This window comes from Fukomys damarensis, unplaced genomic scaffold (genome assembly GCF_012274545.1).
Source record: "Fukomys damarensis isolate Sample0158 unplaced genomic scaffold, DMR_v1.0_HiC HiC_scaffold_3, whole genome shotgun sequence".
NCBI lineage: Eukaryota > Metazoa > Chordata > Mammalia > Rodentia > Bathyergidae > Fukomys > Fukomys damarensis.
Window position 1 is genome coordinate 4,812,132 of NW_022900915.1, and position 16,066 is coordinate 4,828,197.

Here is a 16,066-nt window from a genome sequence, read left to right on the forward strand (position 1 = left end):
CTGACCTTTTCAGTTCATCTAAGGATACTTAGATATAACACAAGTATGCAGAACCAGAAACCTCTGTTGCTCTACAATCTGAGCTAGCTGTCTTAAAGAAACATCTGATAGTTCAAAATTTATATTAAAGTTATTTTTGTGGTCTTGGTGAACTATGGGCCCAGATAGACAGGCAAAATCTACTTGGTGGGATCGTTCAGTATCTACTAATTTGGCAAGATTCTCTAGATTTTGTTTATAGCAAGCTATTTCTGTTATGCTAAGGTAGATATTGGTAAGAAATTAATGTATTTTTTCTTTCCCCTTTTACATTTGTGCCTAACATATAAGCATATACAACTGGAAATACAATAATCAGCAAGCGGGATATTTCTAAGTTCTGTTTTTAATTGCCAATTAAGAGTAAGATATGGGCTGGGGATTTAGCTCAGTGGTTCTGGTGCCTGCCTTGTAAGCACAAGGACCTGAGATAGATCCCTGGTACAAAAAAAAAAAAAAAAAAAAAAAAAAAAAAAAGTCAGATATAAGGTAGTGCTGGGTTTCACTTCTGACTTAAGCTTTTTCCATTTGGCTTTGTAACAGTGGATGAAAGGTCCAGGACTTGGTTTTAGAATTATTGGGTAATTTTATTTTTGACACTTGCATTGTGAGAACCAAGTTGTCATTTTTTTCACATAAATGATTCATAAAGACAAACAACACAGGCCAATGTCAGGTATGCTATTCTAGTCTCACATACATCTGGAGGGTGTTTGGGCATTATTTTTCCTAGAATGTGATGTTCCTATGTACACACTGAAGGATAAAACTCTGCTGCTACTGAATCTATGCTATGTCACATAACAACCAGTACTTTTGGTGTTATTAGTGTTTCACCATCTTCATTTTATAAAAAGAAAATCAGGTATAACAAAAGCCAGGGACCAGCTCCAGTTTCCATACCTCAGTACACATGGCTCATTAAAGGCCAAGTCTATCTAATGCAAGATGCATATAACCTGGCCTTGAGCCAGCTAGTGATTGAGGAATTTTGTTCTTAATGATAAATGTTATCTAAGGACAAAATACTTTGTCCTTTCCTCCCTGCATTCCAGCTGAAAAAGTTCTCAGATGAGACGATACATTAATATGCCCTTATTCCTTTCTCCAGAGTACCTCTTAATCTGGCATTTTTCTTTGGTGGTGATCCTTTCATTCTGTTCTCTACACCAAGACAAGAGATTTACTAGATCATCTCTGCTCAAAGACTTTTCCTAATGCTCGCTTTTGTTCAACACATATGTGATCTTGGACATATTGGGATATCTCGTATCAAAACTGTTGTGATGAACCAACCAGCTGCTAACTTTAGGGCCTGAGAACTTCCATTTGGGGAAACAAGTATTTCTCAGATAGACAAGTGTGAGACTTTTGTTCTAGAATCTTCCCTTTTGAAAACCAACAGAAATTATTAATCTGTCCTGATTCTGGTGTTGTAGTTGATGACTACCACTTGCTTGGGAGGTCAGCATGACGTGAGGGAGGATCGTACATAGCTCTGGCAGCCATGCACTCACAGGTTTAGGTTGATGTCTTGCTTTTGCCACTTGAATGCTAAGTGACTTTGACCAAATGAGCCCGCTGTGCACACGGAAGTGTTGGAGCAATTATACTAGCTCATTAAATTATTGCAAGCTTTAAATAAAATAGTTTCATAATGTCCCTAATATGAAGCCTGAGGTGTGTTAGAAACTCAATATATCTTATCATGTACACACCCCCACATACCACCATCTCCATTTCCTTTTCATGAAAACTGAGATGAAGGTTTGAAGTAGGTTAGAAGAAGAGAGTGTACCTGAATTTTTTATAATGGTTTTATTGATTTCCCTGCTTGTAAAATTTTAGCTTTCCACATTCACAATCACTTTCATTCATTTACCATTTAACATTTCTTGGATGGTAGCTATGCGTCCAACAGGTCGTTTTCTGACCTGTGCACTCCTGGTGACAATGACATTAGAGCTCTTTTCACGGTGATCTTTCTAGATTTTTCTATCCACAGTAAGTCATTGTCAACTTATAGAAGCTCTTCAAATCTGACCATCTCCTTAATTTCATTTTTTCTTTTGAGGAATGTTCTATGTTACCGCTGGAGAAAATGTTCTGTTTTCATTATTCCTTATATTAAGCGTTTGATTAACCCCAAAGCATTGCTCAGTGAATTGTTATCATTTTCTGCTCTGCTGTGTTTGGTTGTGATAGATCAAACTATAATTGTGGGATATTCTATTTACCCAAAACATATACTGTTGGTGTCCCAGTTGCAGAATGCCTCATGAAAAGAGCTTTCTTTTTTGTGTGGCAAAGGTTTTAGGTTTGAATCAGGCTGATGCCAACAATTATTAATTGAGTGTTTTTGGACATTTTACCTGAATGTTCTAATCCTTAATATCTGTTGTGTGTTACATGTGATAAGAATACTTATCAAGGGCCAGGGATTTAGCTCAGTGGTTCGGTGGCCTGCCTTGCAAGCGCAAGGATCTGAGTTCAATCCCTGGTACCAAAAAAAAAAAAAAAAAAAAACCAACCCAAAAAGAACACATCAAATTGCTGTGAAGACTAGAAAGAGGTGCACAAAGCATGGAGTACAGAACTTGTCCTGACAAATGTGGAGCACATACAAAAAATTTTAACAGATAGCTTATTTCTTGCTTTTCTCCTACTGCCAAAAGGATATTATTTATAGTAGAAATTTTAGAAAATCTGCTTCAACCAAATGAATTAAAAATCCTACATAATCTCCAGACCCAGAGAGAGCTGATGTAGTAGGTGGCCTCGATGTCCCGGTCTTTCCGTCTTTCTTATTCTCCTCTCTTCTCTTGTGGCCCCCAGATAATAGGTTCATCCACAAGCAATTGCTGATATTTGGCCATATTTTATTTCAGTTAATGACAGTTTCATCTGGCTCTCTTCAGTAGTCTGCTACATTGTATAATGTGGGCATAGTGCTTTTTAAATCTTTTTACAGATATGCTATTGCAAACATTTTTTCAATTTATTAAATATTCTTTTATAATATGACTTTTAATAATCTTACGTTGCATAATTATATATTCTTTCAACCAGTTCCCTATTATTAGAAAATTAAGTTGTTTCCAAGTTTTTGTTATTACAAACAGTGCTGAGATAAACATTCTTAAGCTGTGGAGGGACTTAAATATAGTGGTTTAGAATGCAGACTCTGGATACAGGCAGTCTGTGCTTAACCCCTTACTACTGTGTGACTTTGATCAAATCAACTAAATCTCAATTTCTTCATCTATAAAATAAGGACAACAGATTACATAGAATCATTCAGAATTAATCCATCTGTAATGTTTAGAATAGGATCTGTGGGCACAGAAGTATTATTAGTGACTTCAGTCTATTATTCTTAAATACATATATGCTTATTTACTTCAAAAAATTATGGATAAGAGGCTTTTGGTTAAATTTTGCCAGAATCATCTCTAAAAAAGATATGATTAAAAAAAAATTTACTCTTCAGTAGTACTGTATAAGAATGCTGGTTTCTGCATTATGAGAGGAGGATTATCAGTCTCATTAGTGTTAGATTCTACTCCTGACTTAACGTGCACAGATTTACCAAGTATTAACATCCATGAAATCAAAAAGCATCTAACCATCACTGTTACCAGGTGATCATTACAATGTGTTTGTATGAAATGTGTTCACAACTACTAAGATACTGAAAGATATGTGTCTTATTATCTACGTATTTCATTTTCATTTGGAAGATACAAGACAGGCAAATGTACATAAAAACTATGATCTAAGTGTGAAGTGAATGACATAAAAATGGATGATGCAGTTTTCAGGGAGCATCTTTGATTGGATCTCAGAAATGTACCTGAGGAACAAGAGACTCCTGGCTGCTTTTGAAAGACGGGGAGGCCTGATGGAGAGAGGGAAGGGTCTACTGTCTCTCCATCTCTACCTAACTCTGTGTATTTCTAGGGCCATGAGAAGGGCCTTACTGCAATTGTGTAGAAGCCCAAATGGGATTCATGGACCCTTTGGCTATTATATTTATCATTCTGTCTGAATTAAATACCTCCTGCCGATCCCAACCCTCTCACACCTTGATGTCCTATTTTAAAACTCTTAGCTTACACACACTTTAGCTGGGGAGCTTTCTTTAATACCTTGATATTTGTTAATTATCATTCCTGCCTCTCCCATCGTACCTCTCCCATACCCTTCCTTTATTACTCATTAAACATATTTTAGTTCCTACTAACTTGATGTCTGTCTCATGAAGCTAACATCTTCTAGAAATGAGTGCTCTTCCGCTCTGCTTTGAGCTCTGGCTCTGGCACATGGCAGGTACTTACTAGATTTAAACTGAATGAATTACCCAGCCCATGAATGTAACTATGGTTGCTGGCTGTAGTCATAAAGGTTCCAGCACGAGTTCATCATTTTAGGAAGCTCTAGTGCTTTGCTGATTTCCACCAAGAGTTGGAGCATAGATTATGTACTTCTGATACTGCAGTTTAAAATTCCTTTTATTTCAAACTTATTATGAGTGCTTATTTTAGAGCAAGCTGTCTGTGCCTGACCGAGACCCTCATTAAGTTGTCTCTTGAAACATTGCATAAATCAGGGCATATTTCATGTGGGAGCCTATTCCCAGCTGTTGGTATAGTGAGAGTTGAGACTAGAAGCTGAGAATGAGTCACCATTCACTCACTAGCATTTAGGGTCCTTTCTTTCTTTTCTTTTTTTTCTTTTTTTTCTTTTTTGGTACCGGAGATTGAACTTGGGTCCTTGCACTTGCAAGGCAGGCGGTGGAACCACTGAGCTAAATCCCGGGCCTGAGGGTCCATTCAACTTAAGCTGAAATAAAGTTTTGCTCCTTCCCTTTTTTCTGTCTTAGGGTACTCAAGCTATTTGCTCGTTAGTTGTTTCTCTAAGTTAGCAGTGGGAGTGACTAACCAGTTACTTTTTTTGTGGAGTGATACTCTTGCCCCTTGAGATTAAAAAGTCAATTAAAAGATGTCAGATGGTGTGTGTTTGCACTCTTTCTAAACCAATCAAATACGACACTTGAATTGAGAATAACAGGTCAAATTTTTCACTAATTTAAGGAATAAAATCTGCCTCTTGTCTAGACAAACTCAGCCTACCCCAGAATCTGTGGGGATTCGGAACAAAAGCTGATTCTTTTCTTTGTACTGTAGATTGGGTAACACCCCGAGATACAGCTAAGAATGGATGTGTTGAAGTAGGTTAACTATAACAAATGAAAAAGAGGAAAGGATATCACAGTGGTGCCTGAATTCAACACAGGCTTCTGTGTCATATATGTCTATATCAGCATAGACTGTGCTGATGAAACAGTTTCTGCATTGTGAGATCTGTGTATCAGTGGCCTTTTAAGAAAATATAGCCCAAAGCAGGGAAGCTATCACTTCAAAGCATGCCAAAGTGCTTACATATAGCCCGGAAATTAACCATGTCAGCAGGCATGATAATATTTCCTGTAAAGCCTGAAGCCCCCTTTCCTATGCTAATGATTATCAGTGTGTGCTGATGTCTGACAGGAGATGTCTTAAAATTTTCTTTTTTTTCTTTCTGTTGTTGTTGTTTTGTCTAACCCTGCAAAATAGAACTGGTCTCTCCTCGGCTGCTCTTCTGGGCAATTGCTGAATGGGATGTAGAAAAGGGCCGTGAAGAGGTATGGCCAGTCCTGCCCTTCAGTGCCCCTGCTTGTTCTCTCTGCTACTCTCCTGTTGTTATAAAGCAGACTCCATGAAACATACAGGCCCCAGGCCTACTCGGGTCACAGAGTCACGGTGGGGGTGAGAGGAAACTCTATACTGACCTATTGGAATTTTCAAGTGTTTTTGACAGGATCTCGATGTCTCTATCAAGGTAATTTTATTAGTCTTTTTGTCAGTCAACTAATTTCTTTTGAACATGAAACACAGATAGGTATTTAATTCAATGTTGGAGGCTTCTTGAACTTGGACTAAGGGATATGGAAACTTTGGAGAGCTGCTCAGAAAAGACGATGACTGAAAATGAACAACTTTTGGAAAAATAGTAAAAGTACTGTAGTTATAATATTTAGTTTAGAAAAGAACAGGGTCAATGTCATATTTGTGTACTGAGAATAAGATCCTTTATAGGGCTAAAGGTGTAGGGGTAGTGGGAAGGGTAGGGGAAAGAAAATAAGGGAAAAGAAAAAAAAACATGAGAAAATGAAAAAAATGGAAAAAAAGTATTTGTAAATAGGGAAGGGTGGAGGGGGTGAAGGGAGGGCAGGGTTAAGGGGGAAAAATGAGAACCGAGACCTGTCATGTAAAGGTCACGATCCCAGTGGTGAATGTAACTGTACTGTATACCTAAAATGTACCAATAAAGTCAGTGAGAAAAAAAATAGGATCCTTTATAATACTGAAGATCATAATCAATTAGGTTGACTACACTATGAGGAAGGAAAGGGAAACAGGATTCAGTTATGGGTAGCAGATTTGTCTTCGGTGGAATGGTGATTTTCTTTACTCTTGAGGATTGATTAACCAGGGAACAGGTTACAAAAGACTGCAAATTTACTTTGGAATCCTCAAAAAAAAAAAAAACAAAACCCAACAACAACAACAACAAAAACACAGGCTAAACTTTTCTGTGCCTGCCATAGCTGTGAAGATCTAAAGGAACACACCATGTAATTTTTTAAAATGATTTTTTTTCCCTGTTAAGGTCCTGGATTAAGAGTTACACATTTTTTTTTTTTTTTGAAAAACAGCTCTGTGTCCATATCCTTAGGCAATAAAAGAAATAATTGATATGAATAAGATGAGACTTAAGTCTCATTTTGGAATTACCACCTAGTCTTATTCTGCGAAGAAGGTTGTGAATTCTTGGGTAATTGCTTTTTTGATCTGCTTTCGGCTCAACAAATCTCTCTCATTGTTTTAAGTTGTCTTACCTTATGTTTATTAAAATACTGATGAGACCACAGCCACGCTGATTAGAAAGAGACTTATTTACTTAAACTTTTCAACATTATGAAATGAAAAGTAGATTCTAGTATTGGAAGACAGATCCAGTGAGTCGTTTGCTATGTACCCATCATTATTTTTTTTTACAAGAGTTTGTTCTAGGTCTTTTGAAGTTAAATTTTTTTTGTAAAATGGGATTTTTAAGTCATAAAAACAAGTATCCTAAGACTTCTCGAGGGGATGTATCTTCCCTAGTGATTTTTGTCCCGTTTAGTTAATAAATAGGAGCACCACTGGCTGGCACTGCTCGTCACTAGGTGTTGTTTAGAATACATGCGATTGAAGCTGTTTTCTCCCTTGCCCGTTTCTCACTCCTTGACTCTGGCCTTGAAGTCCTTCTGCCTTTTCTTCAAAGCTGTGCGCGCTTTCAATACATCTTTCATTTTTTTTTTTTTTTTGTACCACGGATTGAACTCAGGTCCTTGCACTTACGAGGCAGGCAGCAGAACCACTGAGCTAAATCCCTGGCCTTTTCACATGTTATTTTATGACTTTGTCCTGCCGGGTTTCATGTGCCTGTTATCTTTTGATTTGCTGTTCATTTTCAGTTTTGAGTTTGTTCTATTTCTGAAATAAGTCACTGTATTTAAAGGTATTTGTCCAATGTTTTCTTATCTTTCTGTTTTTTTGAGAGAGAGAGAGAGAGAGAGAGAGAGAGAGAGAGAGAGAGAGAGATGGAGGGAGAGGGAGAGAGAGAGAGAGAGAGACTCTCTGTGTATTCAGACTGGTCTTGCACTCACTGTGTAGCTCAGGCTGGCCTCCAACTCACAGGGATCCTGCCTCAGCCTCCCCAGTACTGGGATCACAGGTGTGCACCACCACGCCTGGCTTTCTTGTGTTCTCTTTGGGAGGGGCTTGGGCTTACCAATCACACATATTTTGATGATAACTTGAAAGCAGATCAGCAGTTTTCTTGACAACAGCAGGGTGAGTCCGCTTCCTAGTGGCCCTGGCTCTGGGTCCCCTCTGGGTCCCCTCTCCCTCTTTACTGTCACGGTTCAGTCCCCTGCCCTGGTCTGAACTATTGCTGTTCTCCCTACTCTGTCTCTCAAACATAGCAAGAGGTAAATTTGCACTTTGTCTCCACGCTTAAAACCCTCTATTCCCAGTCTGTTGTCCACAGGATGTGATCTAAACCCCTCAGCGTGCATGGAATTCGCTGTAGGAGCTGAGCATTCCCGGCTGCCTGGGCATCGTCTGTCCCTAACCTTTGGGGCGCACCGTTCATTACTCCGGCCCCATCACCCTCCGTCCTCTAGGTGCAGGAGAGGCCGAGCCCTGCTTGGAGCTGGAAAGCGTGTTTCTCAGCCTCAGCGGTGGAAGCGCAGGATGTGGCCCAGTGGGTGCTGAGCCTCAGGCTGCAGCGCCGCCGTGGGTTAGAGCCAGAGCCAGCGCTGACTGAGGAGAGGCGATGCGGGCCCCCCTGCCCACTCCCTCCGAGTGGCGAGGAAAGCTGGCTCTGCTCAGCTCGCCACAGTCCACCCTGCGCCCTGACACCACCGTCTGTTTCTCTCCCCACCTCAGCGTGCGATGGCGATCACTGGGGGCCTCACTGCAGCAGCCGGTGCCAGTGCAAAAACGGGGCTCTGTGCAACCCCATCACGGGGGCCTGCCACTGTGCCGCAGGCTTCCGCGGCTGGCGCTGTGAAGACCGCTGCGAGCAGGGCAGCTACGGGAACGAGTGTCACCAGAGATGCCAGTGCCAGAACGGAGCCAGCTGCGACCACGTCACGGGGGAGTGCCGGTGCCCACCGGGGTACACCGGGGCCTTGTGAGTGACGCCTGCGCCCGGCAGTGGCCGGAGCCCACCTGCTCTCACGGCCACGTCACCGCCGCCACCGCGCTCCTTGTGCCTCTGTTTCCGTGGCAGCCCGACGAGCAACGGGTGGGCACGGGCTGTAAACACAGACAGGGGGCCGAGCAGTGATGGCCCCAAGGTCCTCCTGCCGTTCGGCCCTCAGCTGCTAGAACCCGGTCAGAATGGAAGGGCCGGGTCACCAGGTGGAAAGTGTCAGGATGCTGTGAATCCACCATAACTGTAGTCATTCTGTACCGCTGGGTGTTCATGGACCACACCGTCCCGCTGTTTCAGTTCATTCGCGGGATAAAGCAGGGTGGGTTAGGGTCTCAGAAAAGGAAGATGTTATACGGTCCATGTAAGATCACAAAGATTGCTTGGGTTGCTTGACGGCCAGAGTTATGCATGCTGCTTTGTTACTATCAAGATACATATGGGAAAAATGGACAGGTCATGTGCGCATAGTTTTTAATTTTTTCTGGGGACCTTTGAAGCAGCTACTCAATCCCCATTGGTTTGTTTATCTTGGGGAAAAGGGAGATTCTTCAATTTGCTTCTACTAGCAAACAGAATAAGAGGCAGAATTCACCACAAAAACAATTAAGAGAGAAAAATCTTGTTTCCTTACTGGGAAAATTATATTTATAAATCTCAGAACTGAAACTTGAAAAAAAGTCACCTGATTAGGTAAATACTTCCTGCCAACCGTGTTACTGTGCATAAAGTAGAGCTAAAGAAGAAACTGAATTAGCCTAGAAGGCCCTGATTTTCAAAAGGATGGATGATCATCGCCTCAAACTGTTTAATTGTTAATATTGCTTTTTATGGAGGCCACAACTGAATAGGGCTGTGGGAAACTAGGAGCCATTTCACAGGGGAGCAAAAGAGGCAAAGGTTTAGAGAAGACAGCCATCCGACCTAGGGGCTGCAGGAAGGGAGGCTTGTCAGCCGGGAGAAGCGCTGAAAGCTGATTCGGACAAATGTGTCCACCCAGCGGGTAATTTGCAAATGTTCTGATTTTCTTTGAAACTAGAACAGACACAGAAAAGCAGACTTAACTGTGGCACAAGTGGGCTTATAAGGGTTATGTGCAAAGTTCTTGCCACCAGTGAGTGGTGATTTGGCCATTTTACAAAAAGGATCTTCTCAGATAGAATAGATTTTCTTCAAACTGAAATTGTTTTCTTAGAAAGTACCCCAAAACAAAGGGACAGACTGGGTGGTTCCTCCAAAACATTGCGGTCCATATGATAAATGCCCTGGTTGTTAATTAAATAATCATCGAACGGGGAAATCTTGTCTCTCTTAGGGCCATGGGTGCAAGTGTGTCTGTGGACCTGAGGACCACGTAATTGGGTAAATAATGGTGTCCTGTGTCACACTTTAATCCCTCAGCTGTGAGGATCTTTGTCCCCCTGGCAAACACGGTCCACAGTGTGAGCAGAGGTGCCCCTGCCAAAACGGAGGAGTGTGTCACCACGTCACTGGAGAATGCTCCTGTCCTTCGGGCTGGATGGTAAGCTTCCCTCCCCCCACACCCTCCGCTCCCGGAGTCATGCACTCCAGGTCACTCAAGCGAATACCATGTGAAGACTTTTTTTTGTTTTTTGAGACAGGGTCTCACTATGTAGGTGAGACTGACCTAGAACTCACTATGTAGCCCAGACTGGACTCAAACTCACAGCGATCCTCCTGTCTCAGCCTCCTGAGTGCTGGGATTACAGGCGTGCGCCACCACCCCTGGCTTCATGTGAAGAATTTTGTACAAAAGGCAGCAGCAATGATGTATAAAGATTCCAAAATTGGAAATACACAGCCATTTTAAAACTAATATCCTGTGTCCAGAGAAAGCAGAGAGGGATTTAGGCCTGGACTTGAAGTGTGTGGAGGATCCTCCTGGAACAGAGTGACCCTCTGTCCTGCATTTTTCCCTAGTGATAAAATGATAGCACAGCTGATAAATACTGGGATTATTTAATAACCATGTTCATAATTATGTCCATTGGTTATTTTTTCATTGGTACATTTTAGGTACACAATATAATGACATTCATCATTGGAAATTTGTACCTTTGTGTAATCTGTCTTGGTTTTTATTTTTTCCCCATTCCTCTGCCCCTCCACCCCTCTCTAATGACAAAGACTTTGTTTGCTTTTTCTCACATTAATTCCATTTCCTTCTTTCCTTTCCCCCACCTATCCCACTTCCCCTTTAGCCCTTTTCTTCCTATTTCACATTATCAATTATACATTTTGATCCTTATTTGCACATTTAGAGAATATTTACACGTGTGTCCTATTTATTTCACTTAAGAGTATGGCCTCAGTGTGCATCCTTTTAGCTACAAATGTCTCTAGTTTCTCGCTCTTTATGGCTGAGTAGTACTCCATTTTATTTTTTAAAAAACCCACATTTTCTTCATCCAATCTCCAGTGGATGGGCAATTGGGCTATTTTTAAATTTTAGCTATTACAAACTGTGCCTCTATAGACATGGGTGAGCATATATCACTGTGGTATGATTCTATTAATTCTTTGCAGAAGATACCCTGCAAAGGAATTGTTGGGTCAAATGAGACCTCTAATCCTAGCTATTTGAGGTATCTCCATATTGATTTCCACAGTGGTTGCACCAGTCTGCACTCCCACCAGCAATGGAGAAGGGTTCCTTTCTCCCCACAACTGCACCCCCAGCATTTGTTGTTGGTTGATGTTATGATAGCAGCCATTCTTTCTGAAGTGAGGTGGAATCTCAGTGTTATTTGCATCTGCATCTCTTGAATGACCAGTGATGTGGAACATTTTTTCATATGTTTATTTGAGGCACATTTTTGAATTGAATTCAGATGCACATTTATATTTGGGGGTCTAATTGTTTTGAGTTTTTATACATTCTAGATAGTAAACCTCTTTCTGAGGAATAGCTCATAAAATTTGTTTTCCCACAGTGTAGGTTGTCTCTTAGCTCTGTTGGTGGTTTCTCCTGTAGTGAAGAAGCTTTGTAATAAGATGAGATCCCAGTTGTTGATTATTCCTGCTAGTTCCTGTGCTACTGAGGATTTGTTCATAAAGTCTTTTCCTAAGGCAATGTCTTTGAGAGTTCTACCTAACTTACCTTCTAACAAGTTTAGTGTTTCTGTTTTAATATCTAGATCTTTAATCCACTTGGATTTTAGTTTAGTGCATGATGAAAGATAGCAGTCTAGTTTTAATCTTTGTCAGGTTGAAAGCCAGTTTTTCCAACACCATTTATTAAAGAGGCTATTGTTCGTCTAGTGAGGGTGGTTGGCTCCTTTGTCAAAGATGAGGTAGCTGAGCATGTCTGGAGTTGTTTCTGCATCTTCCACTGATCCTCAGGTCTGTTCCTTTGCCAGTACCATGCTGTTTTTATCACAGTAGCTTTGTAGTATAGTTTCAAATTGGGGGTTGTGATACCTGCTGCCATGTCTCTGTTGCCTAGAATGGTTCCTATTATTTTTTTTTAGAACAATTCTCAACAAATTAAATGTTGTGTGAAAAACTTCATCCAATCATATAAATCTGGAGAAGCATGGAAGTAGGTCACACTGCAGAACTTCTCAGAGAACTTGGTGTAGTAATACAATAGCAAACTGAAGCTCATTACATTTCCCAAATTTCGCCCTAACACCTTTTCTTTATGTAACACTGTCACAGGCTCAGTGCTCTCCCACTGTGTGAAATACTCGGTGTTGAAGCATTTACTAATTAGACTTACCTGGAAGCAGGAAATGATGTTGGTTCTTATCTCTCTGGGTTGGTTGAGAGCAGTGAACGACCGATGTCCGTTTTCTTCAGTAACAAGTCTAGTTGAAAGAGCAGTTTGCTTCGTTATCACCTATCTCTGCTGGTTTCCAAGGTGACAAGTGGCTTCTTACTGGCCAGACCCTCTGAGAACGCTTCTGTTTTCACTCTGCTTCACTTCTCCAAAGGTGTGACTTTGTTGATCGCTCTCTTCCCCTCCTTGACCTCTGTCTTTCACTCCTCTAATAGCCCTCTGTCTTACTTCTCTTATTACAGATCTCTTTTCCTGAACCCTCTTTCTTCTGTGTACCACTTCATTATGGCATTTCCTAGCTTTCTGCTTTATCCTTCTTCTCTTTTCTCACTATAAATCCTCTCTAAAAATTTTATGCAACTCCATGACTTGTGCAACCAACTGCTGATTTCGCCAAGTCTTGGTCTTACCTTCCCTGAGCTTAAATGTGTATTTGTCACCATCTGATAAATAGCACAACCTTGATGCCCAAAAGACACAAAGACAGTGTCTCACTGGGCTGTGCCTAAGCTGGAGTCTCCATAGCCAGATGTGGAGGTGAAATGGCCTGGAACTTCTGTGTATTGAGGATCTGGAGCAGAGGAGCCCTGGAGTCTGCTTACCGAGGGTGGTCTTGGGAAGTGTGGCAGAGTTCACGATGTCAAGGCGACTGTACCGCGAACACCTACAGCGAGGGTCAGAACTGTAAGATGGCCGAAGTCTGAGCCCAGAAGGAAAACATGAAGAAATTCCATAAGACATCGGAGTCAAAAGGAGACAGCTCCTTACTGAACACCTGAGGATGAGGCAAACGAACAGGGAACCTGTTGCAGGAGCACTGAGCTCATTCCAGAAGGCCCAGCAAAGTTACTGTTATCAAAGCCAAACTTGTCGTATGGCTGAGCCTTGCTCACAGCCATTCCTCTTCCGTCACTTTTTAATTTTGTGCCGCTAGAGACTGAACCCCGTGCTTTCCCACGGAGCTACATTCCCGTCCTTATCTACTTATTTCGGTTTTTATTCTGAGACTGGGCTTGACTAAGTTGCTCGATTGCCTGGGCTCGCTTTAAGCCTGAATCCTCCTGCCATGGCTCTTAGAATTCTGGGATTACAGGCGTGCTCCCTCCACGTCCACTTCCTCTTTTATCTGAGTGAAATTTAGCACTTCGTTACCTAAGGTAGAAATACCAGACTGTCTTTGACTCTCATTTTTCTTTCATTTCCTATATTCACCCTTTTACCAGAGCAGGTTCTTGGCTGGTCCTTCACAGGGGAAAGCACTGCTGGCCTGGCAGTGTCCAGAGATGCCTGTGCTGTTCAGATGAGGAACAGCAGATGTTCTACTCCTAGGGGTGTCTTGTGAGGCTATTTGTGAGCCGACTCTTCTTCCGGTTGCAGCTTTCTTTCTTCTCAGATGGAGTGGTCCTGTTGTAAGATGATGGGTCTGGACCATGACAGCAGGAAGTAGACAGACAGAAGGACCCTCCCTGGGTCCATGGAGCCTGCCGTCCACCACGTCCTCTGGGCACTGGAGCCCTAACCTTCACAGAGGTTTCTCAGTAGTGCTTGAGGCCATTGTTTTTCCTCTGTGTAGCTGAGCTTGCAACTTACAGTTGTCCCTTATTACATTATATTTGTGCTCTCATTTTAGGCATTTTTCAAAGATAAACATGTATTCCTATTAGGTATACACACAAGCATACTTCAACTAATAGAAATAATGTTTCTTTAAAGATGCTCGCTCACATTAGTCTTTGTTCATAAATAATATTTCAACTGTGTCCCTGTGAACTGCGTGGAACCATCATGGGTTGTTAGAAACAGGCCTGATGGTGCACATTTGCATGAAAACCCAGCTCACTATGTGCTGATCTTCATCAAGTTGTCACCTTGCACCTTACACTAAGTAAGTAAAGGAAGAATTGGAGCTGATTTTTCCACTTGTCCCCCTCACTGCCTTGTGAACTAATTGGGAACTGGGTCCTTACGTGCTAATTCTCAGTGCTTAGCACTCTGTCTGGCCCATCGATGATTCTCAGTTAAGTCTCTCAAGGGCTTTTTCGGTTCCAAGAGTCTGTGGGCGAAATTTCTCTGTTTACAGACGGCGAGGAACCACCAGAAGGGACTTAATTAGCACACCAACTGCCTTTGTGGGTAGCCAGTAGTTACAGAAATGTATTTTCTTATGCTATCCAGAATAAACATTTACAAATCCATCTGGTGTTTGCTGGCCTCCAATTTCAGAGTATTCACAGTCTGCTGTATTTTAGGTAGAAGGAGGAGAATGCTTTTCTGATACTTCAGAGCATTAGAAAAACTATCCCTGTTTTGTGGAATAAGTTGTTTGCTCTAATTATAATCTGATAAATTCCTCCAATAAATGCCCCAATAATTATAACTCCAATAACCCAAAACTACAAGTTTTGTACCTTAGTGAGGTAGAAAATAGTAAAGTATCTCACTGACTTCTTGGTATAGTGTCTTATTCTTATTCACGTAAGACTGTGATAAATATAGTGACTGAACTAGAAAGGATGGATGGCCTCTCAGCTGAAGAGAAACACCCAACTTTCTCTCTTGGTTTTATTCCCCCCCGGAAAATAAACTTTCATATGAACCTACTGAAAGTAAGTCTTTTTCTTGTGAAATAAATGTCTAGATTCCTTCCTATAGAGAATTTCTCATCAATGTTGTTAACTCAGGTACACAGAATTTTACTCGTACGTGATGGTATATTTTAAGAGACGAAGTCAGAGATCATGTGCCTTTTTTCTAGAACATATGGTAGAACATTCTATATTCCATTTGCACCAGATGCTGCCATTTGTGTAACAGATACTCAGTAAGTACCGTTGATTTATTGTGTATCTAAGACACAGAAAGAACACTTAGGAGGATTTATAAATTCCTTAGATTGCCATAATGATTTGATGTAACTTTATTTTATGCTTGCTTCTTTAAATTTTCTCATGATTACAATTTTGCTGTATTTGAATGTATCTTGAGATCTGGACTTACAAAGGAAATAAGTCCATCTAAAATTTCTAACATTTTCAGGTGATGAACAGTGCTTGTGTTCTAAAATTCTCTTAATCTAATTTTCTTGCAGCCCCTTTCCTATCCCCTCCTTTCCTTTCTGTGTCCTTTCTTTTTGTCTCTTTCCTTAGGTCCTTTTCTGGCTGGAGGCCCATCTAATTTTCCAAGTCTCTTTGAATGCAGGGCACAGTCTGTGGTCAGCCTTGCCCGGAGGGTCGCTTTGGAAAGAACTGTTCCCAAGAATGTCAGTGCCATAATGGAGGGACATGCGACGCTGCCACAGGCCAATGTCATTGCAGTCCAGGATACACGGGAGAACGGTGAGGGATGCTCTGGTGTTTTTCTGACCGTTTGTAATGACGTGAGAGAAAAGCTTGGAGGGGCTTGGGGAGAATCTTCAATGTC

The 16,066-nt window shown here is 41.4% G+C and overlaps 1 protein-coding gene across 8 annotated transcripts in view; it reads left to right on the top strand.

Annotated features, from left to right (window-relative positions):
- Window positions 1-16,066, top strand: part of Megf10 (multiple EGF like domains 10) — a 323,793-nt gene that overhangs the window by 246,998 nt on the left and 60,729 nt on the right. For all 8 annotated transcript variants that reach the window (XM_033766476.1, XM_033766479.1, XM_010627214.2 and 5 more), the window contains exons 6-8: window positions 8,577-8,823; window positions 10,246-10,366; window positions 15,845-15,981. In XM_033766476.1, the coding sequence (XP_033622367.1) occupies window positions 8,577-8,823; window positions 10,246-10,366; window positions 15,845-15,981 (505 nt within the window). The remainder of the gene's footprint in view (window positions 1-8,576; window positions 8,824-10,245; window positions 10,367-15,844; window positions 15,982-16,066) is intronic.